Source organism: Phyllopteryx taeniolatus, chromosome 13 (assembly GCF_024500385.1).
Source record: "Phyllopteryx taeniolatus isolate TA_2022b chromosome 13, UOR_Ptae_1.2, whole genome shotgun sequence".
NCBI lineage: Eukaryota > Metazoa > Chordata > Actinopteri > Syngnathiformes > Syngnathidae > Phyllopteryx > Phyllopteryx taeniolatus.
The window spans coordinates 23,273,212-23,300,805 of record NC_084514.1 but is presented as its reverse complement, the minus strand read 5'-3'; the positions used below and the strand labels follow the sequence as shown (position 1 = coordinate 23,300,805).

Here is a 27,594-nt window from a genome sequence, read left to right as displayed (position 1 = left end):
AAATCCCAGTAGATCTGAACCATCCGTCTGGCTAATGACCTTTCTTCCCCACTGTAATGCTCAGTTTTTACCAAAGTACAGCTTTTGCAACTCAAATCACAATTTCCAGGAAATACATATACTGTAAATAAAGTCTGAACGACGAAAAACTGGTGTGCCCAGCATGGGTCCAGAATTGTAAAATGTATGAACATTGAATTTTCTAGCACGTTAACAAAATTTGTTTTAAATTTTTGATTGACATCTAAATTGCCTGCAGGTGTGAATGTGAGTGCAAATGGTTGTTTGTTTATATGTGCCCTGCGATTGGCTGGCAACCAGTTCAGGGTGTACCACGCCTCCTGCCCGATGATAGCTGGGATAGGCTCCAGCACGCCCGCGACCCTAGTGAGGAGAAGTGGCTCTGAAAATGGATGGATGGATGGACCAAAACACTTTCTCTGAATGTAAAGTGGATAAGACATGCGTCTTCCATACAAAATCAAGTTGTGTCCCAGAACAATCACATGGTGAATGCGAGTCCTCAGTAGAGGAACAGAAGGGATGTAATAATATGTATGTGTACATATAGAATTTGTCATTATTCTCATTATTTTGTGATTTTTTTATTATTATTATTATTTTAAATTTTTTTTAAATTAATTTTAAATCCAAACACCATGTTGCTGCTGCAGCTTGCCCTGCACTGGTGAGTCTCATTCATCCTTCTGTCTCCTTGCCTCTCATTACTTTATGTGTAGTCTGTTAAAATAATAGGGACTGGGTGTGTATGTTTGTTTCATGTGTCCTGACTCAGCATTCGTTGTTAGCTTGGAGAAACTGATGCCAATGAAAGCTTATCCCAGAGAGGAGGAAATAGCTCGAATCACTCAGTGCAAAATCGTTTACTGAGTGATTTGTGCCGTTCATTCGTTGTGAAGGAATCACTCAGGGCACAATCAGAGAGCGCTGTCATTCACGGAGTGATTCGCAGCAGTTCCACACCTGGCAGACACACTCGGGGCTGAGCTCAACTGAACTGAAAAAGAAACAAATCAGTTCATGAAGTAATTCCATTCAGTATGTTTACTCAAAATATTTGTTCATTTGGTCCACGACCCAAGTGAGGAGAAGCGGCTCAGAACATGGATGGATGGATTTGTTCATTTGCAGCAATCGTTTGTGAGTGGCACAACACTGTTCCACATTGTCTCCCAATGTTCTTTTTGTGTTGACTGAATTGATTAGCTAGATTCACAGCCAAATAAAAATGAAAAAGAATAAGCAAACAAAAAAAAACAGTAAAATACACAACAATAGAAATTGATGACAAGAACAAAAAAACAAAACGAAACTGACTTCTGGGTGAGGGAGATTCTTTTTGCTGAACTAATTATGCAATTCTAAACGCCCTTCTATTTCTTTGAGCCCCCTTGTCATCCTCTCTCACGGAGATCAAGCTCCTCACCTGTTAGGATCTTGTTACAAGCCTTGCCAACAGCTGATTGGGTAATTAAATGTAGCTTACTTAACATACATAAATGATGCATTAAAGATTTGGCCGTGGTCTATGGTGAGTGGCTGAGGTTGGTAGCCTGACATGCCAAGAAACACATACAGTATACTACATATACAGTATAGCACTTTAGCAAATGACTGAATGTGTGTCTCTCTCTCTCTGTGTGTGTGTGTGTGTATATATATATATATATATATATATATATATATATATATATAAAAGATAGATAGATAGACAGACACACAAACAAACAATATTGCCGAATGTAATCACCTGCCTTGACACATGATTTTAAGTGATATCCCATTCTAAATCCATGTGGTTTAATATGATGTTTGTCTAGCCTTTGCAGCTATAACAGCTTCAACTCTTGTGGGGAGGCTTTCAGCAAGGTTTAGGAGTGAGTTTATGGGAATTTACCCATTATTCCTGGAGCATATTTGTGAGGTCACACACTGATGTTGGACGGGTATGCCTGGCTAACTGTCCACTTGAAATCAACCCAAAGGTGTTCTCTCGGATTGAGGGCAGGACTCTGTGCATGCCAGTCAAGTTCATCCATACCAAATTCTCTCATCCATGTCTTTATGGATCTTGCTTTGTGCACTGGTGCACAGAAATGGTGCAACAGGAAAGGGTAATCCCCAAACTGTTTGACTGTCCAAAATCTCTTGGTATGCTGAAGCCTTCAGAGTTCCTTTCACTGGAGCTCAGGGGCTAATATTTTGGACATGTCCAACTTTGTGGGAACAGTGTGGAGATGGCCCCTTCCTTTTTCCAACATCACTGTGCATCAGTGCACAAATCCAAGGTTCATAAAGACATGGATGAGAGAGTTTGACGTGGAGGAACTTGACTGGCCTGCAGAATCCTGACCTCAACCCTTTAGAACACTTTTGGATAAATTAGAGCAGAGACTGAGAGCCAGGCCTTCTCATCCAACATCAGTGTGTAATCTCACTAGGGTTGGGCACCAAGAATCGAGAACCGATTGGAACGGGGACTAACATTCCGGTTTTCTCGGAATCGGAATTTAAATTTAAAAATTTCGCTCCCCAGTTTTGATGCCTGCGGTCCACCAACTCCGAAGACGCGCTTGTGCCCAATGGCTGCGGCGAACAAAAGTGTGTCTTAACTTTAAAATAAATGACCAGTCGCCTCAGTGCAACACTTGGAATAAGATTATATTGTGCAAAGGAGGTTTTCACGATGTGTAGAAGTCTGATGCGCTCCGTCTCGCTCCAAGCCTCAGCCTACACCGCACAGAACTTCAGTCAAGTCAAATTGGGTGAGTGAGACAATAAAATATGTCTATGCCAACATTGAGGTAGCTAACAAGTTAAACGGTGGGTTGCACATTTGCACTGATGGTTTTTAGTTTATTTTAGTCTTCAAACGAACGTAAGAACCCCTGACAGAAAAAAAAGCTTAACATTGAGCTAAAACTTCACCAGAGGTCAAACTAGTACCTTAACATCACAATGAATTGGGACAAAATTCACAAACATTGTCACAGTATCACAAACACTATAACCTTGTGTTGGTGGGTAGGTAAAGAAATCAACGTCTTCAACCGGTGTCTTGTGAAGTTACTTTTCGTGCCAAAATGCTGATTCCCGGTAGGTACCCTTCAAAATAAAAGGCTACAATCTTAAAACAGGAAGTCAAGTTCAAATTTGCACATATAAACCATTTGACGTGATAAAACAGTTGAAAATAACAATTTTAACATCCATCCATCCATTTTAATTACCGCTTATCCTCACGAGAGTCGCGGGCTGCTGGAGCCTATCCCAGCTGTCTTCGGGCGAGAGGCGGGGGACACCCTGAACCGGTCGGCAGCCAATCGCAGGGCACATAGAAACAAACAACCAGTTGCACTCACATTCACACTTATGGGCAATTTAGAGTCTTCAATCAACCTACCACACATTTTTTTGGGATGTGGGAGGAAACCGGAGTGCTTTTTGGAACCGGAATCGAAATGAGGAATCGGAACCGCGACCCGAAGCGCTCAAATTCAAACGATGCCCAACCCTAAACCACACAATGCGCTTCTGGAAAAAAATGGTCATAAATTCCCATAAACACACTCCTAAACCTTGTGGAAAACCTTCCAAGATGAGTTTAAGGTGTTATAACTTCAGAGGGTGGACCAATGTCATATTAAACCCGATGGATTAAGAATGGGATGTCACTTAAATCCATATCTGAGTCAAGGCAGGTGAGCTAATCACAAACGAGTCACATACTTCTTTTCCCATCTGGAAGCAGTATGCGTGTTCTACCGGGATACAACAGCCAATTATAGCGGAGTGCCACGTGTCTCGGAGCCAGTAACATTGGAGCAGGGCGTGTCCTGCCGGGAACGCAGGTGGGATTCCTAGTAACGCTCCAGCGATGGAGCAGCCAATCATCTTGCAACAGGGTGCATGGTGCCTAGTACTGTACTCGAGTGGGATTCATAATCACGCTGAAGCAGCATATGGCGCACCTCTTCAGTGCACTTTTCGTACTATTTCTTTGGTTTGGTTCTGCGAACAAACATTGACTACGCCTACCAGGACCTTAAAGAGACTTATTTCAAGTGCCTTTCATTACGCATATAAAACCCCAGACGAACGCGAGACTGGTGTAGCGTGTCTGTATCTCGCACAAATCTGGTGCATAAAACGGGCTTCCAAGTCAAAATTGCTATGTTCGTAAAAACGTCATTCTATATGCATCATCCATCATATAAGAATTACAGTATGTGCATGTACTGTATAGTTTATGTGTGTGCAGTGCTGTGAAAAAGTATTTGCCCCCTTCTGAAATTCTTATTTTTTTTTTGCAGTTTCCACACTTTCATGTTTAAGATTTTCAAACAATGAAAATATCAGACAAAAATAACCCAAGTAAACCTAAAATTTTGAAATGATTTGTCTTGGTATTTTATATCACAAAAACCTGGCACACACACACACATACAGTCATATCTTGATTTTCATGAAGAGAGACAAGATCCACTTTTTCTTCAAAGCATATGCTAATTTCACCGGGTGGGTGAGTGGGTGAGTTGGTGGCAGTGAGGACAAATACTGTCGATGCTGATGTCTAATGAGCCCTTTGCATCCTCAGCTGCATGAGAAAACCGTAAGTGGGAGTGTGCAGGCAGTTTGGGGGAAGCAGCCATTTTGAAAAAAGTGTCTTTTGGTTGCTGAGATAAAAGGGAGAACAAAATGCAGATTCACTCGGTGCATCTGCACAGTATCATGCAAATTTTCTTGCAACGCCCTACTGAGATTGAATACAGATCAGTCGTTTTCATCAGGAATGTTAACGTGTTGAACTTGCACAGTGATCTAAAGGCATGGCGGGAAAAGATTTCCAAGCCAGTGCAGATGGTAATTAGTTTTACTTCTATGTTGTTACAATCTTCACAGCCTCAACTAATACATAAATATCTGCTATATTAAATTTGCATTGTTTCGTAGATGTATGAATTAAGTTTTAATTTGAAAATGGTTAGTACTACTAGTACTTAGATCTAGCCTGTAACCTCATATTATTCTCTTCCATTAATGAGATTGTTTGAGCTTATGTAAGTTATTGAATTTTTGATTGTGCATTCTTTATAGGTTTTGTGTATGTATTTGTTTTCCTTCTGTCAAGAAAAAAACATTTTCAATAAATTACTGCACATCACAGTGATTTGCTTGTATGATCTTAGGAGGTGTTGTGTGAAAATGTATATTGTATCCCGTATATTAATAATACAAAGTCCATAGCCCTGCTTTGGTATGATTGAGAGGCACAATGATTGATGTACATTAAATGAAATAATCAAGTGTGAATAACTCAAACGTGCAAGCCTGAAACCAGTATCAACCGCTGTATTACATTTAAACCAGTCTGTTGTGATCATACTAAGTTTAACATTTATTGCTGGTTTACCATAGAAGATGTCCAAGCTGTCACCCTATAAATGTTCAGCATTTGCCAGGAAAAGATAAGAGGTTATGTTGTAAGAGTTGTATAATGGTAAGAAAAGACATGAATTGAACCTCTGGTAGCAACCAATGACATGAACTAAAATGAGCAGTAGCATAAAGAATACTGTGTTGTGTAGTACTTGATTGCGCTCAGTCATTGTGAACGTTGTACTCTGACCAGCAGATGTCAGCATTTACCAATTCCTGACACTCAGCAGTGCAGTTTTCCCACCGGACACATGAGGATGCATAGCCGAAATAAATGGACCAGCTTCACTTTTTTTTGCCCCTTTGAGGGAAAATGTACATACTGTAGACGGGTGGCGCATGATAAATGTTGACAGTCATGTGCTGCAGTTTAACAGCCAAACTAGTTGGAGGCGGGGAAATCTTTGAGGGATATGAGGTGGATGGGGCATTTAACTTTGGCTTTAAAGCTGCCTTTTAAGGTTACACCATTGTTGAAAAGCTGATTTCTGATTTCTGGCAGCACCAATAACAGTAGTGTTCATTTTCTCTCTCTCATGGCTGTGTAACTAGTGGTGTTTGAGGAACGGATGCACACCAGGATTTCTTTGGAATTGGAACTGTTTAATTTCAACACCAATGAAGTTGTTAAAAAAAAAAATAAATCTGCTGGTCAAATGTTGTCATATAAAAAGCACTTCTCCCATGAAAAAACAACAGTAAAAGGCCGCACGATGCATCATACAGAATATTACAGCAAACACGTTAAGCGGCAAACACATATCATACCTGATGAAGTCAACACACTGGAGTTAATGTCCCACATGTTGACTGGGGAGGCTGCATTAGGAAAACATGTCAGGTTATTACATGGAAATACAGGTTATACTTTTGGAAATTTAGTTTAAGTGGTGTGCAGGTGATTAAATGCGCACCCGATTCGATTGTATCAGTGCGCTTTTGCGCACCACCTGGCATTTTCTTTTGGCGGGTAAGGTAGCAGAGGATAGCGTTGTCGTTCATGAACAACTCGTTCAGACAAACCAATCTTTTGAGTGAATGTACTGAATCGAATCACTTCATGAACTGATTCGTTCCTTTCTCAATTTATTTGAGCTCAGCTGTGAGCCTGTGGCACATAAGAAAGTCCCCCATAAATGGCGCCATTCACGGAAGCTGACGGCCGTGTCTGAGTGTGTGAATGAGGCAGCACTGCATGGGGCATGGGGGCGTTTCTGTCTTGCTGGACAGAAGCTACGACGGTCCATGAAAATATGTCTTTCCATGAAACCGGACCGTGGTGCAAAAAAGATTAGGGACCGCTGCCCTCGAGAAGTGCACCAAATCAGCTGATCATGCAGTCCCATACTGCAAAGTCAGGGGTGGTGCTTGCTTGGATGGCACCCTGTGCGAGACCCCTCAGTGACGCTATCCCCACCCCCTCGCCCTATCATCTTCCTCCTCATCTTCATTGCAAATGGCAATGTGGGCTGGCACAAGCACAGTCCTCCCCCTTAGATCAATTAGAACAAGATAACATAAAAATGTCCTCATGGGATTATAAAACAAGTATTTATCTCTAATTACATACATATACAAAATGCAAGGTATGAAATAATATACAATGTATCTAAATTAATGTCTATTGATACAGGTATGTATGTACAGGCTATTTAGCAGCAGTTTCACGTGTTGCAGGCATCAATTTCAAAATGAGTGAATATTTGAAAACAAAACAAAAATCAGTTTGAACATTATATCTTGTCTTTTTAGTGTATTCAATTGAATATTGCTTAAAAAGGATTCGCAAATCATTGTAAAAAAAAAAAAAAAAAAAAAACAGCAAAAAAAAAAAAGTAAAAAAAAGTAAATTTGACACATCACAGAAAAGACAAAGTATGTGAAATTAGGCTTCAAAATGGAATGGAATTCAGCTTCCAGACGCTGTGGGCGTGTCATTGAGAGCTCTGAAAATCCCACCTCCACAGACCTTTCAGCTATCAATCAACTACATGGAGGCTACTTCATTCTCCCACTGCTCGTAAGCAGAATTTCCAGCGACGGAGATAGCAAACGCTTTCACAGGATGCAGAGAAGCAGCCTCTGAGCCGGCGTAATGACCATAAGCCGCACAGCCAGGACAATTTTCCCTTCATTGAAATTCAACTTCTGTGGCCGCCTAAGGGTGTGCCATATACTGCCATAGCATGCGAGGCACAGCGGTCCCCGTGGATAAATTTTCACCCTCCTCCTCCCTCCTCGCTCCCGCAACGTGCAGTTGGCCCACCTTTGAGGCTGATGGCCGTAACGCTGTTGTAATGGACCTCTGGCAGCTTTTCTGACCACATTCGGGCTGGCAATGGCCCGCGGGGCATCGGATCTCGTCCGGCCGCTGCCTCGCAACTCAAGTCATGGTGGCAGACGGCAAGACACATAGCCCAAATAACACAAAACACATTAGGCTTCAGGGAAGATGTATTTTTAATAATAATAATGCATTACACTCACAGTATATATCGCTTTTCTAGGTATTCAAAGATGTTTTACAATTTCATGCATTATTTACATTCACTTCTTAGCTGTTAGTGGTAAGCTACTTGTGTAGCCACAGCTGCAGTCTGAGGCATTCTTTGCCTACAGCCTGTCTGACCACCACCAAACCTCCAACCACATTTGTTCGTAGGCAATGTCCCCAGGGACACAACAATAACGTGCTCAGGCGGGGATATGAACCGGCGACCATCCGTTTGAAGGGCGTACTCTTACCTTCTGCGCCATGTCCATCAGTCAGGTTGTAATGAATGAGCAAGTGGCCGTTGCGCTGGCGATGGGCCCGGTCCGCCGCTGCCTCGCAATACTATGTGTTGTCTTGCAGAGAACAAGACATCCAAATAACACAAAACACATTACATTTCAGGAAGATTTTTTTCAAGTTGTGGGCTTAGTTTCATGGCCAATTGCATGCTATATTGGTAGAAATGGGTGAAGTTATTTATGAACAAGGAAGTGCAATTCGCCCGAATGGCCACTGCATGGTATAAGGGCGCTTGGTATTTATATAGTGGGGGATCTGTACTTTTTAGCCCCGTCCACAAAATCAGGAACATTTTGAAGGTGAAAAAGAGTTTTCAACCATGTGTCAACAATTCAGTACTACAGTATATTGTTCTTAGTCTTTTCACATGTTTTCAGCACTTACATTCAAACATATTTAATGTCTTTAGAAACAAACCAAGGATTTTTGTTTTGGAGGTCTTTAAGGGCAAGGAAACACTCTAAATAAAGCAGCACAGCCATCACAGGCTAAAATTTCAAGTATCACTGAACAGGCAAATTAAGCCTAGCTTTCAAGTTAATCGGAACGGGTGGATGCACATTTCAAGTACAAAAGTAATTTTGTTTACCTTTGAGTAACATCTCTCAGTGGCAGTGAAACTGGAACAATGTCTCACAGTGAGTGTGTTTCCTGACTTTGGGAATAACTGAATGGTCAGAGCCGGAGGACTTCAGGGCCTGCCAGAGTTCATAGTGTAAAAGCAACTCCGAGAGATAAGACGGTCCAAGATCATTGAGACACATAAAAACCAACAAAATAACCTTAAAATAAATCATGAAAAACATGGGGAGCCGATGCTGTGATTTTAAAAATTGGTGTAATGTGCTCCCACCTCATGGTCTTCATCAGGACACGTGCTTGTGAGTACTGTAATAATTCTAAGCCTGAAATTTTTTGGGAAGACCCCAGATAAGGGCATTATAATAGTCAAGCCGACTGGAGATAAAAGCATGCATTAACGTCTCCATGTTGGTCGAGAGAGAATTGTGCGGACTCTGGCTGTGCTCTTTAAGTTAAAAAAAAATATTTTTTGTTATATTTTAACGTATGGAATAAAAGTGAGCTCAGAGTATAAGATTACACCCAGGTTTTTCACCTCTGAGGAAGGTTTTTAAGGACAGGACTTGAGTCATAAGTTTCTCTTTTTGGGCCTCAGGGCTGATGACTAAAACTTCAGTTTTGTCCTAGTTAAGCTGGAACAGGTTCTCTGCCATCCAGGTGTTGATGTCTAAAATACAGATAAAAAGAGCATCCATTGCACTGGTGTCATCAGGAGACACGGATATGTACAGTTGTGTAGCGGACATGCACGCTGCAACTTTGAAGTGTCACAGAGACTCGCGACCACCTAAGAACCCCCACTCCTCCACAGTGCCCTGCTGTGAGACGGAGACTAGGACAGGGCCTGGTGTACGTCAAGTGGACCTTAACCTAATTAGCAGTTTCCCCACCAATCTTGGTTCCTGTCTTCAAAAGACCCCTTCCCGGACCGAATGGTTGGGGAAGACTATGTGGTTAATATCCACCGATGCTCGTGAGGCTCCACCCACTGGCGTTGAGAGGAACTGCAAGCATAACTTGTGGATCTGCCTTTGATGTTTGTTAACGGAAGATAAAATGTCCATTTTTATATCATGCAAACTGTAGAAATATTCCAAATGTATGCCTTGGTGTCTGTGTCCCCATTCTCACTTTGACAGGTCCTCTGCAAGATTTTGAAAGCTGTTCATGATTCGAAATCAAACAGTACGAAATGTTGTATTGAACAATAAGCAACCGATCTGCCACAGCCAAAGTTTAAACAATGATCTATGCGTGAGAGTACAAAGTTGGGAGTGTTTGAGATTAATAGTATTTTAAAAACCCATTTACTCAAATTTGCAGGCAAGATTCAGGCTGTTGGGCGTGGTCTTCGCCAAGTCGGCACTCCCTCTTCCTACGCCCCGCCCCTGGGGTATTTAACTCTAAACTCACACCTTTCTCAGTGGAGTAGAGTTGAGATGAGTTGAGTTGAGGGTTCTTTTTCCTTCTTTGCTGGTAGCTCGGCAGCTGGGCGGCCTCCGGCCACCCCTCCCCCTAATTTTTTGTTCCCCTTTTGTCCTTGGGCGCCTCCGGGTGCGTTTTCGATCAAAGAAGTCGACCATGCGGGTCCGATCGCTTTCCCTAGCCACGATCGGTCGGCGGATTGCCCGGAGAAAACCCACGCAGGCACAGGGAGAACATTCAAACTGAACCCCGGTCCTCAGAACTGTGACGCAGATGCTCTAACCAGTCTACCACCGTGCCACACTCTGTAACCTAGGACTCAAAATGTCGTAGAGTGTAGTAACCTCCTGATTCTGAGACTGATTAAAAAGGTTTGTCGTCATTTCGCCTAAAGTTAAACTTTAAACATTTTACGTGGTGTCCTTTTCGAGACATTAGTTTGATTTTTAACAATTTAATCAAAATTATGATAAACCGGAAGTAACACAAACGTCGCTCCCGGCTTATTACTTTATCCTAAATTAATTACAATTCTTATTTCATACATTATCGCTACAGTTGCGTACCATCAGCGTAGCTGTGGAAGTTCACTCCATGCTTCCTGATGACACCGCCAAGAGGGGACATATACAAATTAAATAGGACAGGACCTAAAATAGATCCCTTGCAGCCCTGCGGCACACCACGTTATTTCATGGATTTTTTTGAGGGGAATGTATTGAAGCTGACCATAAAGGTTCTGTCAGTGAGGTAGGATAAAAAACATTTGTGTGTAGCACCAGAGAGGTCAGGTATAACTACTGTTCTGGGATCTCAGTTCGGTTATGTTGCAAGTTCTGGCTTCCAAGTTCCCAAAACCAAAAAACCTCAAAACCATCACTTTTGAGGAAACCAAAAAACCCGGCATGTTTGTTGAGATATTAAAATTAATGCAATTCATACAGAGCAAGCCATTTTCAACACTTTATATTTGTCAACAATTTGTCAAAAATAACATACCCACGTGGGGATTGACCAATAGTATCGATTTATGAAGAAATATGAAATTGACCAAAATTGAACACAGATGGTTTCGGCCCGACACCAGGACACAGACACAACAGAGCAGGTTTCCAGAAGAATAGAAATGTACAGATTCGTCCATTCATTCTTAAAAACTATGTTTTCTCGGTCAACATGCTGAACTTTGAAACAAGCCATGCTGTGTCTTCAGTCCTCCAAATCTCTTCCGGTAAACAAATGGATTGGTTGGCTTATTATGGTCATTATTTAACAGCAATTGACAGTGGGTGTGCATGAGACCTTGATTTACTCCGCACCCGCACCGCCGTCCACCATTTGAAGATACCCGCTTTTGCTTTTTGAATGAAGAAACCAATAAAGTCACACAATTATTATTTTTTTAATTGAGGGATCATATCTACACTTTTTTCATCATAGATGAAGCCCACTTTTAGGTTTACTTAGTCTAATCTTTTTGCATTGCTCCTAAGCTTTATTGCTGTAGGACTTACTTAAACATACACACAAACACTAACCGTGCATGCTACCCCCACCTCCCTTTTTTGGTGCTTGGCAGCTCAATGAGCCTCAGTGAGCCGAATAACGAGCTAATCATGGGCATCCTAATAATAAATGGGCCTGGTTCATAGTCCGCTAATCCCAGTTGTTAAATCCTGGTGTTGCAAAAGAAATCATTTACTGCAGCTGTGCTCTCAGTATAGGACCAGCTGCCCAAACAGCACACAATGAGCTCACCTTTGACTCTTCCTATACAAGAAGTCAGAATTGAATATCTATTGTTGTCTGCATAGTTTATCGTGGCACAATTTCAACACCCCTCAGTCACCCTCCTTCTTGCAAAATTATTTGTTTTTTTACATGATGTAATTATTTTTGCCCTTCCTGTTAATTTGTCTGTTCTACTTTGAATTGTGATGCAGTCACACTTGGTTTCCCACAGTTCCTATGGGGATGGTACCAAGGACTACAGTATAAGTATAGGTTAGTTTTGAAACCAACACATTCTGGAGGGTCTATTAGTGATTAATTACATGTAACTGTATGACCTATGACATTGAAATCCTTTTTAACCATTGTCTCACAACTTAAGGTTCACGGCTTAATTCCATGTTACCTGTGAGTCCCTTACAAATACCTTTAAAGTGGCACTAAACAGGGCCAAAAAATGTCATGTAAATTCAACACACCACAGAGAAGAGTAATGATAACAAGCCTGCCAAATTTGAATAAAAAAAAAAAAAATCGCCGAGTTTATATACTTAGCTTCCAAACTTGAATAAGAGCCAACTCTTAGCTCTCAGACCCTGTGGGCGCGTCGAATTGATGCGGCAAAAGGAATCAAACAGCTTATACGTGATAGTTTAAATCAGGGGTGCCCAAACTTTTTTGCCCCGAGATCTACTTTTCAAGCAGCCAACCTCCCGCGATCTACCTTTTTTTTGGGGTGTGAGAGACGCGACCATGTCTCCGGTTTGAGAGCGCAGAGCGCTACCAGTGAGCTAACATTCTGGGCCGCCGACACAGCTCAGCACCAATGTATGTTGATGTACCTTGCATCACCGCATGAGCCAATCTTGCACAACACAACATAATTAACAATGTAAATGTTTTTGTCATTACCTGACTCCGATAACTGAAGTGAATCAGCCAGGGATGTGTAGTCAGTCATGCACAGTCCTAAAATGCCGCTCCACATTTCCGTTCTTTGTTAACGTGATGGCAGACTGGCAGATGAGGCATTTCGTAAATGTCATCGTGAAAAAATACTCCTCGTCCCATTCCGCGTGGATGTGGTAAGTTTTTGTCTTGGTCCAGCTCCCCCACTCATTTTTATACCCTTTCTTAAGTTTAAGAGAAAACACCGAGAGATAAAAATTGGCGGTAACTCACTGACTAACTTGTTAGTTTTGACACACTTGGCGCCGTTGTTTGCGCATCTGCAGTTACCTTTTAGCAGCGTTGTTTGCGGATCTGCGTGACCTAAGTGTCAGAAAAATTCAGATATCATCGATTATATATGTATATCAGTCAAGCAACGGGATGGATGATAGGCTGATGTCTTTTTTTTTTTTATGTCATGCGATCTACCAATACAACCTTCGCGGTCGACTGGTCAATCGCGATCGACGCATTGAGCACCCCTGGTTTAAATTATGTAAAATCACGTTAGGAGGCTGAACTTCAAAATTTGTTTATTGTGGACTATAATCATAAAATAAGCACACAAGTCAACTTACCCTCGTTGTTGGTGACATAATGTTACAGCCGAACACGGCACCTGACGACGGCGGGACAGAAAGAGGAAGCCCCAGGTACTTAGACAGTCGGCACTGCCACATTCATTAGTATCAAGTTACCCAGGAAGCCATGTGGTCTCTGGTAAAAGTTTACAAAACTATCCGTCTTAAAATGCACAGTGCAGAGTCGGGTGGCGGTGTTGATGTTCCGCTCACCATCTGTGTGTGTCTTCAAAAAGTCATTCGAACGCTCTTTTATTTCTTAAATTGTTTGGGAGTTTAAATAACATCACCAAACTGTTCTGCAAATTGAGGCATTCAGCGAAGACGCATTTTCGGGGTTTAGCCATCGTTAGTTTGCTAACTGCACGCTGGAGTGGTAAATGGACCTTGTTATGGAAGCTAAGCACAGCTAACTCACAGCTGAGCAGCATCGCCAAACAAAACGACATCCCTTTGTCCTCATATAGTGGGGGAGGGAACTCGCGCTAGAAAGTATACACACCAGCCCAGTGACGTCACAGGGCTGCATTTTAGCCCCGCCCACAAAATCAGGAAAATTCAAGCAGTGATGCTTAAGCTATAGCGCAACAATTCAGCACTAGATTGTTATGTATTTACATATGTTTTCAGCACTTATCTTAAAAAATATTTAATGTATTTAGAAAGAAAACAGGTTTCTGCTTAGCGCCACTTTAAATAAGATATTGCAATAGGTTGTATTGACTGTTAATGAGCTTTTTTCCCTTTATTCTGTGGAATCTATATATCATCATCACTGTGTGAATGTGACAGGAAACCCTGCAGCTGTGATTTGCGTACATTGGAGGTAGAAAAGTGTTCAAATGCAGCCTCTTTACTATATACTGTACCATTATTTGAGAAGTTCTACAGTAATTGACCTCTTGAAGTCTTTATGTACAAGTTCGAATCATATTTGTGAATGTTGCAGTGTAAATTGCATGCTAAAAATGCTTTGCTTTGTTAACACATCTATTCCCGTCCTTGGGATCTAGGTTGACTTAGAGTAACTGACACGTACAGCTACTGTACTTTTTAAGTACCTGCACTGTACACAGTATGAGTGCTCTGTCTTGATCGTATACTGTTAGGTCCACAAGTATTTGGATAATGAGTTACAGTATATTACACCACTTCAATTGCTTTGAAATAAAACTACCTAGTACTATATAGGAATTACAGTACCTTTTTTTCCCCCTGCGGACTCATCTGAATGCTGGTAATCCATTTTACAGAAAATTTTATAGCCATCCATCAATTTTCTGTACCGCTTATCCTCACTAGGGTCGCGGGAATGCTGCAGCCTATCCCAGTTATCTTTGGGCAAGAGGCGGGGTACACCCTGAATTGGTCGTCAGCCAATCGCAGGGCACATATAAACAAACAACGCACTCACATTCACACCTACGGACAATTTAGTCTTTCAATCAACCTACCACGCATATTTTTAGGATGTGGGAGGAAACCGGAGTACCCGGAGAAAACCCACGCAGGCATAGGGAGAACATGCAAACTCCACACAGGCGGGGCCGGGATTTGAACCCCGGTCCTCAGAACTGTGAGGCAGATCTGCTAACCAGTCGCACATCGTTCCACCAACATTTTATATATGACAAATAAAGTTTTTTACAATTAGCCCACCTTATACAAAGCCCTGCATGTGCAGAGAATTTATCATTGCCTTCAAAATGCCACTCCAGTATGTTAATTTGTGGTACCATAACATAAGTAGGGATGGGCACAATAACTGATTAATTGATTCAGAATTCTGTCAATTATGTTGAATTGATTGTTCATTACTTGTTTCTCGAAGTAATTGAGGCATAATTGAGTGTACCTACTTGGATCTACAGTACCAGAAGAAGCACTTTTGATTCTGTCTCAATTAGTTTGTGGTCAAAAGACGAATACATCCGCTATGGCTCTCCTCCAGGTAACATTATTCTGCTTAGTATGACACTCGTAGAGTCGCTGCATTAAATATTCATAAATTGACCTGCTGATAAATAATTTCTTCCAAAGTCGATCAAGAAAATTGCCTGCCTTAAAATAACAGAAGTATGCTTGTCATGAACCATCCTGCAGTACTACGGTTGGAGCCTGGGTGGCGCTTTGTGCCATCTCGCCCTCTCTCTCTCTCCCCTCTCTCTCTTTCCAGCACCTTCCTCAGCCGCGCACCTGTCACCAATCAGCCCTCGTTACCACCTGCTTTTAAGCCCGCCTGAACCTGGAAAACCTTGCCAGAGTATTGAAGCTTCCAAGCGGTACAATGGCTCCCCAGTCTCCAAGTAAGCCCACTCAATTCCTTGTCATCGTTCTGACCTTTGTGTTCTTCCTTGTGCTCAGTATATTCTCGTCTAGTGGATCTCTGCAACCTCGCCGTGAAGCCAGCCGCCCGTCCTCGTCACTGCCTGCCACGTATTCTCTGCCTCAAAAATCCGCCAGCGCATCCCAAGGACCATCCTCATTTCCCTTTCAATAAACTGTTCATCACAACCTCTCAGCCTCCGCCTGCTCTTGGGTCCAGTCGCCATCCATTTTGTGACAGAATACTCTGGCCACAAATGGACCCAGCAACCCCGTAGGCGCTAAAACATGCACTCATCCAGCAAGGCGCAACAGGAAAAAACTCTTCAAGAAATCATGGCATCTCCACAGTCCCTCACGCAACAAGTCTCCCTCCTTTCTTCGAAGATGCACTCCGACCACTCCCCAGTAACTACTCCTTCCGAACCCAGTGCCTCCGAGCGACCCCGCCTCCCGTACAAAGAACATTGTGTCCCTCCTCCCGAGCCCTACTCCGGGGACCCAGGTGCATGTAGCCAATTTCTGCTCAATTGCTCCCTAGTTTTCAACCTTCAACTGTACAGTTATCCCACAGAACAATCCAAGGTCACGTTTGTCACTAACCTCCGCAGCAAAGCAGCCAAATGGTCCACCGCGTTATGGCACAACTCCTCCCCGGTACTCCAGTCATTCGATTCCTTTTCCGTCGAATTCAAAAAGGTCTTTGTTCACCCCATACAGGGCAGAGAAGCCACCCGTCGCCTCCTTACAGTTGCTCAGGGTGCTAGTTCCGTAGCTGCCTATTCAGTTGAATTTAGGATACTTGCAGGTGAATGCGGGTAGGATGATGATGCGCTTAGGGGGATTTTTCATTAACGGCTTTTTGGAACGGCTTAAAGACTAGCTCGCTGCCCGGGACGAGCCCTCCTCTCTCTCGAGGCTCTCATAGCACTCGCCATTCGTCTGGATAACAGACTACGAGAGAGAGCACGAGAAAGGGGTGTCCAAGCACCTAAAATTACCGTGAGCACCGCGCCGTTAGCATCTCACCCGTCTTCTGCACCACCTACTGCCCCTTCGTCACCCGCCACTGCCCCTGATGAGCCCATGCAAATTGGTAACACACGTCTAGATCCCCAGGAACGTCAGCGTCGCGTCATCCAGCGGCTGTGCATTTATTGTGGTCAATCAGGTCATTTCATTGTCACATGCCCCTTGCGGGCCAAAATGACCAGCCTCGCCATGAGCAGAGAGCGCTGTGGTGAGCCAGACCACCATTTCCTCTAGCTCACCCTCAATGACATCACCGTTAAAAATAAATCACCACTACCCCTCATCGACTCCTCTTTTGAACCCCTCTGTGACGCTCAGATATTCACTAAATTGGACCTACGAAATGCCTACCACCTCATCCGTATCCCCGCAGTCTTCCAATTCTTCATCAATGACGTTCTCCGTGACATATTAAATCGGTTTGTTTTTGTGTACTTGGACGACATCCTCATTTTCTTTCGCTCCCCCGAAGAACACCGCAGTCATGTACGCCAAGTCCTCCAGCGCCTCCTTGAAAACTGCCTGTACGTCAAACCCGAAAAATGTGAATTACACCTCTCCTCCGTACATTTTTTAGGCTACATCATTGCCAAAGGACAGTTGCAACCAGACCCCGCCAAGATCCAAGCAGTCATTGACTGGCCCACTCCCACCACTACAATGCTTCCTCAGATTCACCAACTTCTACCGCCGCTTCATACGCAACTACAGCAACGTCGCACTTCCCCTCACCAGCCTTTCATCTACCAGCTCCCCCTTTCATTGGACCCTAGCAGCATCCCAAACTTTCAGCCAACTCAAAACCCTTTTCACCGGTGCTCCCATCCTACGCCACCACGACCCCTCCCTCCAGTTCGTGGTGGAGGTTGACGCCTCGGACACTGGGGCAGGGGCCGTCCCCTCGCAGCGGGACCCCACCTCCCAGAAACTTCATCCCTGTGCCTTTTTCTCCCGTCACCTGTACCCTGCCGAGAGGACTTACGACTTTGGCAACCGAGAGCTGCTTACCATAATATGGGCATTGGAAGAGTGGAGGCATCGGCTGGAGGGGACTGAAGTACCATTTATCATCTGGACTGATCACAAGAGCCTCCCTAACCTGCGTTCTGCCAAACGCCTTAACCCCCGACAAGCTCACTGGGCCCTCCTCCGTTTTTTTTTTCGGGAGAGAGAAACAAAGACAAAGCACTAATTGTAAACAGGATGAGAGAAGTAAGTCATTACATTATCTACAACAATGAAACATTAAATATGAGTGTTGCATGGGGCTGTAGTGCTACACCCTGTGAAGAAAGGACAGGACAAGCTAGAACAGGACAAGGACAGGAGAAGAAGCATGCAGGCCGTGAACAACTGAAGTGTGGTGAGATTAACTATTTAAATTATAAAAGTCTACAGGACGAGAGTATAAGTGAGGGGATACACAAGTGATATTCATGAGTTATTTGTCGCATTAAGTGCGTGGCCCCACCCCCATTGAAAGAATCCCAGGGGTGTGTGCCTACGGACACATGCAAGTGAATGGACACCGTTTTACATGCAGAAAGACTGACAGAAGTGTCCTATAATTGCTGTGCCCGCACCGTGGAGGCTGAGGACCCCACCCAATCAATCGAGGGGCGGGATCGGGCCCAGGGGTCCACCCGAGAGCATGTCCCACACCGAGGGATCCAGGGCGGTCCGCCGGCCCCACTGAGGCGCCCTGACAACTGGCCACCCAATGCCACCCCCCCAGTCACTCCTCCACCAGACCAGAGAGCCAGATTTATAAACCTTTGAGAGATTTCTTTTACTTTACGGGACAAGCTTCACTATTTAATTGACAAACACCAGCAGTTCGAGGGCGCTCTGGAGTGTTGGTATTCTTTTATTTATTGCTGCTTTTAATTTATTGTATTGAAGAAAGTTTACGCCTGTTATTTGGAATTCTTGTAACAGTTCGTCGCGTGTCCTACAAACATTGTTAAATAGTGGTTAATTGTTAAATAATGGTTAATTAATAATAGTGGTTAATTGTTAAATAATGGTTAATTCCATGTTGTTCCCATGTACTAAAATGAAGGGGTATATTATTAATTTCAAATCTGGATTAGGCCAGATTGGGGAGAGCATACTGGGAGCTAATTGAGATCCTATAGAGTCTAAACTTTGACACCAAGCCGTAAAGGTGGATGCGATTATTGGATTCTTGAAGCATTTATGGCGTTTAAGACTAGTAGAAATAAATGGGAGTTTTGGGAGTTTGATTTTGTTGCAATCTATTTGTTCCAATTATGAATCACACTCCTCATTGTGGTGCAACCATTTGACGAGGTATTGTAATTGGTGCTGGGCCCTCTTCCTAAACCGATTCAATTTGAGCCTCTCCTTCCAACCTGGATCCCACAACAGTAAACTGACACCCTATCCCGCATGTTCTCACCCCCCTCCAACCCTGCTGAACACGAGACTATCCTCCCTTCCTCCTGCTTCGTTGGTGCTGTCTCATGGAAAATAGAACAAATTGTCAAACGCGCTCAACAGAAACACCCTGACCCCAACACCGGACTGCTACGGGTTCCAACCTCCGTTGTTTTAGGAACAGGAGCATGCGGTGGTGGTTCCCCCGGTGAGGGATCACCTGAGAAGGCCCAAGTCTGTGTGGAAGTACGTCAGGGCGGCCTTAGTCCGATCAGCGGAGAGGAATAAACGGCTCGCGGACTGTTGTCGTTCCCCTGCACCTGAGTACAAGGAAGGTCACTCTGTTTGGCTTTCTCCCGTGACCTCCCACTCCAAACAGAATCCCACAAACTCACGTCACCCTTCCGTTTCCCATCACTAAAATAATCAATCCCACGTCCGTTCAACTCCAACTCCCGCAGTCTCTTAAAATTCAGCTAACCTTCCACGTGTCATTGCTTAAGCCTGTCTCTACCTGCGCCCTGGCCTTCGTTTTCTTCCTTGTGCTCAGTGTATCCTCAGTGTCCCTCGTCAAGTGGATCTCTGCCACCTCGCCGTGAAGCCAACCACCCGTCTTTGTCACTGCCTGCCAAGTATTCTTTGCCTCAAAAACCCGCCAGCGCATCCCAATGACCATCCTCATTTCCATTTCAATAAACTGTTCATCACAACCTCTCAGCCTCCGACTGCTCTTGGGTCCAGCCTCCATCCATTTCATGAAAATGCGGGTGTTTTGAATAAGCTGCTCTGTCATTAGCCTGAGCTGGTGTGTGAGGTCAAGAAGTTCTGACTAGATATAGTCGGGCTCGCCTCCACACAGGCTTGGGCTCTGGTACCAGTCCTCTTGAGAGGGGTTGGACTCTCTTCCACTCTGGAGTTGCCCACGGTGAGAGGCGCCGAGCAGGTGTAGGTATACTTATTGCCCCCCGGCTCGGCCCCTGTACATTGGGGTTCACCCCGGTAGACGAGAGGGTAGCCTCCCTCTGCCTTCAGGTGGGGGGGACGGGTCCTGACTGTTGTTTGTGCCTATGCACCAAACAGCAGTTCAGAGTACCCAACATTTTTGGAGTCCTTGGAGGGGGTGCTGGAGAGCACTCCCGCTGGGGACTCCATTGTTCTGCTGGGGGACTTCAATGCTCATGTGGGCAATGCCTGTGAGACCTGGAAGGGCGTGATTGGGAGGAACGGCCCCACCGATCAGAACCCGAGTGGTGTTCTGTAATTGGACTTCTGTGCTCACCACGGATTGTCCATAACGAACACCATATTCAAGGGTGTCCACACGTGCACTTGGCACCAGGACACCCTTGGTCACAGTTCGATGATCGACTTTCTGGTCATGTCATGGGACTTGTGGCCACATGTCTTGGAGACTCGAGCTGTCAACCGATCACCACCTGGTGGTGAGTTGGCTCCGATGGTGGGGAAAGATGCCGGTCCGACCTGGCAGGCCCAAACGTATTGTGAGGGTCTGCTGGGAACGTCTGGCAGAATCCCATTTCAGAAGGAGTTTCAACTCCCACCTCCGGCAGAACTTCACCCAGGGGAGGCAGGGGACATTGAGTCCGAATAGACCATGTTCCGCGCCTCCATTGCCGAGGCGGCCAACTGGAGCTGTGGCCGTACAGTAGTTGGCGCCTGCTGTGGCGGCAATCCCCGAACCCGTTGGTGGCCACCAGCGGTGAGGAATGCCGTCAAGCTGAAGAAGGAGTCTTATCGGGCCTTTTTGGCCTGTGGGACTCCTGAGGCAGCTGATGGGTACCGGCTGGCCAAGCGGAATGCAGCTTGGGTGGTCGCTGAGGCAAAAAAATTTCCGGACGGCTTCGAGGAAATTCTGGTCCACCATCAGGCGTCTCAGGAGGTGGAAGCAGTTCACCATCAACACTGTGTATAGTGAGAATGGGGCACTGCTGACCTCGAATCGGGACGTTGTGGGCCGGTTGAGAGAATACTTCGAAGACCTCTTCGATTCCACCGACACGCCTTCCCATGACGAAGCATAGTCTGGGGTCTCTGAGGCGGGCTCTCCTATCTCCCGACGGTCCATTTTATCCATTGCAGCCATTTGCTAAAATCATTTAAGTTCATTTTTTTCCTGATTAATGTACACACACCACCCCATATTGACAGAAAAAAAAACAGAATTGTTGAAATTTTTGCAGCTTTATTAAAAAAGAAAAACTGAAATATCACACAGCCATAAGTATTCAAACCCTTTGCTCAGCATTTAGTAGAAGCACCCTTTTGAGCTAATACTTTGAGTCTTTTTTGGAATGATGACAGGTTTTTCACACCTGGATTTGGGGAACCTCTGCCATTCCTCCTTGCAGATCGTCTCCAGTTCTGTCAGGTTGTATGGTGAACATTGCTGGACAGCCATTTTCAGGTCTCTCCAGTAATGCTCAATTGGGTTTAAGTCAGGGCTCTGGCTAAGCCATTCAAGAACAGTCACGGAGTTATTCTGAAGCCGCTCCTTCGTTATTTTACCTGTTTGCTTAGGGTCATTGTCTTGTTGGAAGGTGTACCTTCGGCCTAGTCTGATGTCCTGAGAACTCTGGAGAAGATTTTTGTCCAGGATATCCCTGTACTTGTCCGCATTCATCTTTCCTTCAAATGCAACCAGTCATCCTGTCCCTGTAGCTGAAAAACACCCCCACAGCATGATGCTGCCACCACCATGCTTCACTGTTGGGACTGTATTGGACAGGTGATGAGCAGTGCCTGGTTTTCTCCACACATGCCATTTAGAATTAAGGCCAACAATTTCTATCTTGGTCTCATCGGACCATAGAATCTTATATCTCACCATCTTGGAGTCCTTCAGGTGTTTTTTAGCAAACTCTATGCGGGCTGTCTTGCACTGAGACATACATACATTATATAGACAGGTCTGTGGCTTTCCTAATCAAGTCCAATCATTATAATCAAACACAGCTGGACTCCATTGAAGGTGCAGATGAAATGGACAGCACCCGAGTTAAATTTGAGTGTCACACCAAAGGGCCTGAATACTTATGGCTGTGTGATATCAGTTTTTGTCTGCAAACATTTCCCCCAAAAATTATGTCAATATGGGGTGCTGTGTGTACATTCATGAGGGGTAAAAAATAACTTAAATGATTTTAGCAAATGGCTGCAATATAGCAAAGAGTGAAAAAGTTAAGGGGGTCTGAATACTTTACGTACCCACTGTATATGTATCGGGATCTCGTTTATGTGCGTCCTGCATCCTCCCCGCACAAGAATTAGCAGGGACGGATAAAGCCGATTAAGCTGCGTCTTCGGACGCCTGGTTTAGTACTCTGGCGTGGTGCTGGAAATCCGGGGTATGATTTTTTTTTAGACGAGATGGAACTCTAGAGTATGACTAATTTAATTTCTAAATGGTGCGGCAAAAAAAGACAAAACAGAGGATGTGGTGTCCAGTCATTTGAGGAAGAAAAAAACATTTCCGCGACTTGAAAGCAGACACACGATGGGTTTCATCGTGGTCTTTAAACCAATCAGAGATCGTGACGAGCGTGAACCCTTGTCTGATTGGTCGGGTGCGTGATGGTGTGCGTGTGCGTACTCGTGCGTGTGCGTTTGAAATGCGGCCGCTAGCGTACACGAAGCTTAGTTTTCTGACGGTGAACGGGCAACTACAGTTACAGAAAATTGAGCACCATAAATGGAATTAGTTCCAAAGCCTAATGTCACTGCGACAAGGTGGGAACATTTTGGATTCAAGCCAGATAAATGCGGCCATCCAGCTAGCTACCAAGGGTTTTTAGTTTGTCATTCCACAGATTACTATGCCTCATTTGTTTACCTGCATTTGGATCGTATGACACATGGATTGATGGTAGCTGGTAGCGAGCCTCACTCAACCTATGCCAGAACAGAGTATTTTCAGGCTTTCAGAAAGCACCATTTCCATTATGAAGCTGTGAGGTAGCCTCTGTGGGACAAAACATCCTGATTACTTGAGAGAGGAGTGATAATGAATCAGATGTTTAGGCTCCAACCCGGAGGAAAAGTGATGTCAGGATTTAATTTGCGTCAACCTTGCTTCGAGATTGCTTTCAAAAAGTATTTTGCCAGAAATGGAGACCTGACTGGACCAGTCCAACTGGAACTGTTTGATTGCACTAATGCAATTGTATGTAAAATATATGTATTTATTTTCAGTTCTCCTTTGTAATGTGCGGAAGCTCAGAATCAAGCACAAAGATTTTCAATGGGGAAAATCTGTAGTTGTGTAGTGTTAAAATAATGACGAATCTTTAATTTTCTGTTATGGTGTTGAATGAAGAACATGCAGAATGTAGATGTGGAGGGTTGCATCAGTCAAGGGCAGCTAATTTCACCGCTTTTTATTTTCTCTGGTCCCAGGAGAGAAGCTCTCCATAACCATTATCAGCTGGTAGACAGGAGGGCACCATATATCGGTCTCTCTATATACACGAACCAGCAACAACATTATGACAAAACGCACACACACACACACACACACACACAAATAATGATATCCAATACACAAGGCGTATCAAATAGTCTGCCTTTACAAATTCATTAATGTTAAATGTTGAGAGACACTGTGAGGTCCCCCTTCCCATGAGCTCACCACCTGTCGGAGGGGCCATAGGGTTCGGGTGCAGTGTGAGCTGGGTGGTGGCCGAAGGCGGGGACCTTGGCGATCCGATCCCCGGCTACAGAAACCGGCTCAAGGGATGTGGAATGTCACCTCTCTGGCAGGGAAGGACCCTGAGCTGTTGTGTGAGGTTGAGAAGTTCAGAGTAGATATAGTCAGGCTCGCCTCCACACACAGCTAGGGCTCTGGTACCAGTCCTCTTGAGAGGGCTTGGATTCTTTTCCACTCTGGAGTTGCCCACGGTGAGAGGCGCCGAGCAGGTGTGGGTATACTTATTGCCCCCTGGCTCGGCGCCTGTACATTGGGGTTCACCCCGGTGGAAGAGAGGTTAGCCTCTCTCCGCCTTCGGGTGGGGGGATGGGTCCTGACTGTTATTTGTGCCTATGCACCAAACAGCAGTTCAGAGTACCCACCCTTTTTGGAGTCCTTAGAGGAGCTGCAGGAGAGCGCTCCCGCTGGGCACTCCATCGTTCTGCTGGGGGACTTCAATGCTCACCTGGGCAATGACAGTGAGACTTGGAAAGGAGTGTTTGGGAGGAACGCCCCCCCCCAATCAGAACTCGAGTGGTGTTCTGTTATTAGACTTCTGTGCTCACCACGGATTGTCCATGACGAACACCATGTTCACGCATACGGGTGTCCACACGTGCACTTGGCACCAGGACACCCTAGGTCCCCGTTCGATGATCGACTTTGTGGTCGTGTCATCGGACTTGCGGCCACATGTCTTGGACGCTCGGGTGAAGAGAGCGGCGGAGCTGTCAACTGATCACCACCTGGTGGTGAGTTGGCGCCGATGGTGAGGGAAGATGCCGGTCCGACCTGGCAGGCCCAAACATATTGTGACGGTCTGCTGGGAACGTATGGCAGAATCCCCTGTCAGAAGGAGTTTCAACTCCCACCTCCGGCAGAACTTCACCCACGTCATTGAGTCTGAGTGGAACATGTTCCGCGCATCTATTGCCGAGGCGGCCGACAGGAGCTGTGGCCATAAGAGAGTTGGTGCCTGTTGTGGTGGCAATCCCCGAACCCATTGGTGGACACCAGCGGTCAGGGATGCTGTCAAGCTGAAGAAGGAGTCCGCTTGGGCCTTTTTGGCCTGTGGAACTCCTGAGGCAGCTGATGGGTACCGGCTGGCCAAGCGGAATGCAGCTTTGGTGGTCGCAGAGGCAGGAATTCGGTGAGGCCATGGAGAACGACTTCCGGACGGCTTCGAGGAAATTCTGGTCCACTATCAACACTGTGTATAGTGGGGATGGGGCACAGGCTGACCTCGGACGTTGTGAGTCGGTGGGGAGAATACTTCGAAGAACTCCTCAATTCCACTGACACGCCTTCCCATGAGGAAGCAGAGTCTGGGGTCTCTGAGGTGGGCTCTCCTATCTCTGGGGTTGAGGTCACCGAGGTGGTTAAAAAGCTTCTCGGTGGCAAGGCCCCGGGGGTGGATGAGATTCACCTGGAGTTCCTAAAGGCTCGGGATGTTGTAAGGCTGTCCTGGTTGACACGCCTCTGCAACATCGCGTGGATATCTGGGACTGTGCCTCTGGATTGGCAGACTCGGGTGGTGGTCTCCCTTTTTAAGAAGGGGGACAGGCGGGTATGTTCCAACTCCAGGACGATCAGACTCCTCAGCCTCCCTCTTCAGGTCTATTCAGGAGTGCTGGAAAGGAGGGTCCGTCGGGAAGTCGAATTTCAGATTCAGTAGGAGCAGTGTGGTTTTTGTCCTGGCAGTAGAACAGTGGACCAGCTCTACACCCTCGGCAGGGTACTCGAGGGTGCATGGGTGTTCACCCAACCAGTCTACATGTGTTTTCTGGACTTGGAGAAGGCGTTCGACTGTGTCCCTCGTGGAGTCCTGTGGGGGGTGCTTCTTGAGTATGCGGTACCGAACCCCCTGATACAGGTTGTTCGGTCCCTGTACGACCGGTGTCAGAGTTTGGTACGGACTCTTTTCCAGTGTGGGTTGGACTCTGCCAAGGCTGCCCTTTGTCACCGATTCTGTTCATAACTTTTATGGACAGAATTTCAAGGCGCAGCCGAGGCGTAGAGGGGGCCTCAGTATTGCATCTCTGCTTTTTGCAGATGATGTGGTTCTGTTGGCTTTATCAACCCGTGCTCTCCAACTCTCACTGGAGCGGTTCACAGCAGAGTGTGAAGCGGCTGGGATGAGAATCGGCACCTCCAGATCTGAGACCATGGTCCTCAGTCGGGAAAGGGTGGCGTGCCCTCTTCCAGGTCGGAGATGAGATCCTGCCCCAAGTTGAGGAGTTCAAGTTTCTTGGGGTCTTGTTCACGAGTGAGGGAAGAATGGAACGGGAGATTGACAGGCGGATCGGTGCAGCGTCTGCAGTGATGCGGACTTTGTATCGGTCCGTTGTGGTAAAGAAGGAGCTAAGCCAAAAGGCGAAGCTCTCGATTTACCGGTTGATCTACATTCTTACCCTCACCTATGGTCACGAGCTGTGGGTCGTGACCAAAAGAACAAGATCCCGGATACAACCTCCGCAGGGTGTCCAGGTTCTCCCTTAGAGATAGGGTGCGAAGCTCGGTCATCCGGGAGGATCTCAGAGTCAAGCCGCTGCTCCTCCACATCGAGAGGGTCCAGATGAGGTGGCTGGGGCATCTGTTTAGGTTGCCTCCTGGACGCCTCCCTGGTGAGGTGTTCCGGGCACGTCTCCAGGGACGACCCAGGACACGCTGGAGAGACTACGTCTTTCGGCTGGCCTGGGAAAGCCTCGGGATCCCCCCGGAAGAGCTGGATAAAGTAGCTGGGGAGAGGGAAGCCTGGGCGTCCCTGCTAAAGCTACTGCCCCTGCGACCCGACCTCGGATAAACGGTAGAAAATGAAGAAGGAGCTAAGCCGAAAGGCGAAGCTCTCTATTGACCGGTCGATCTACGTTCCTACCCTCACCTATGGTCACAAGCTGTGGGTCGTGACCGAAAGAACAAGATCTCGGATACAAGCGCCCGAAATGAGTTTCCTCCGCAAGGTGTCCGGGGCTCTCCCTTAGAGATAGGGTGAGAAGCTATGTCATCCGGGAGGGGCTCGGAGTAGAGCCGCTGCTCCTCCGCATAAAGAGGAGCCAGATGAGGTGGCTCGGGCATCTGTTTAGGATGTTCCGGGCACCTCCCACCGGGATGAGACCCCGGGGACGACCCAGGATAAGCTGGAGAGACTTTATCTCTCGGCTTGCCTGGGAACGCATCGGGATCCCCTCGAAAGAGCTGGAGGAAGTGGGTGTGGAGAGGGAAGTCTGGGCTTCCCTGCTGAAGCTACTGCCCCCGCGACCCGACCTTGCATAAGCGAAGGACAATGGATGCATGTGAGAGAGAGAGGAATTTTACGTTTCTTTATTCTTGTGCTTTGATGAATTGCAATGATGTAAAACTGAAATGAGGTAACCAAAATTAATTGATGCATCTTAATTTTAGTTTTACCTTTTCAACCTGTATTTAATTGAATACACTACAAAGACAAGATATTTAATGTTCAAACTGATAAACCTTATTGTATTTAGCAAATAATCATTAACTTAGAATTTTATGTCTGCAACACGTTCCAAAAAAGCTGGGAAGGTGGCAAAAAAGACTGAGAAAGTTGAGGAATGCTCATCAAACACCTGTTTGGAACATCCCACAGG

At 45.6% G+C, this 27,594-nt stretch overlaps 1 protein-coding gene across 9 annotated transcripts in view; it reads left to right on the top strand.

Annotated features, from left to right (window-relative positions):
• adck1 (aarF domain containing kinase 1) overlaps positions 1-27,594 on the top strand; it is a 156,832-nt gene that overhangs the window by 19,977 nt on the left and 109,261 nt on the right. Inside the window, exon 1 of one of the 9 annotated variants that reach the window (XM_061795547.1) lies at positions 24,539-27,276. The exons of the other annotated variants lie outside the window; for them this stretch is intronic. Coding sequence (XP_061651531.1) covers positions 27,271-27,276 — 6 coding nt within the window. The 5' untranslated portion in view covers positions 24,539-27,270. Of the gene's footprint in view, positions 1-24,538; positions 27,277-27,594 lie in introns of those variants that run through there. 9 annotated transcript variants of the gene reach the window in all.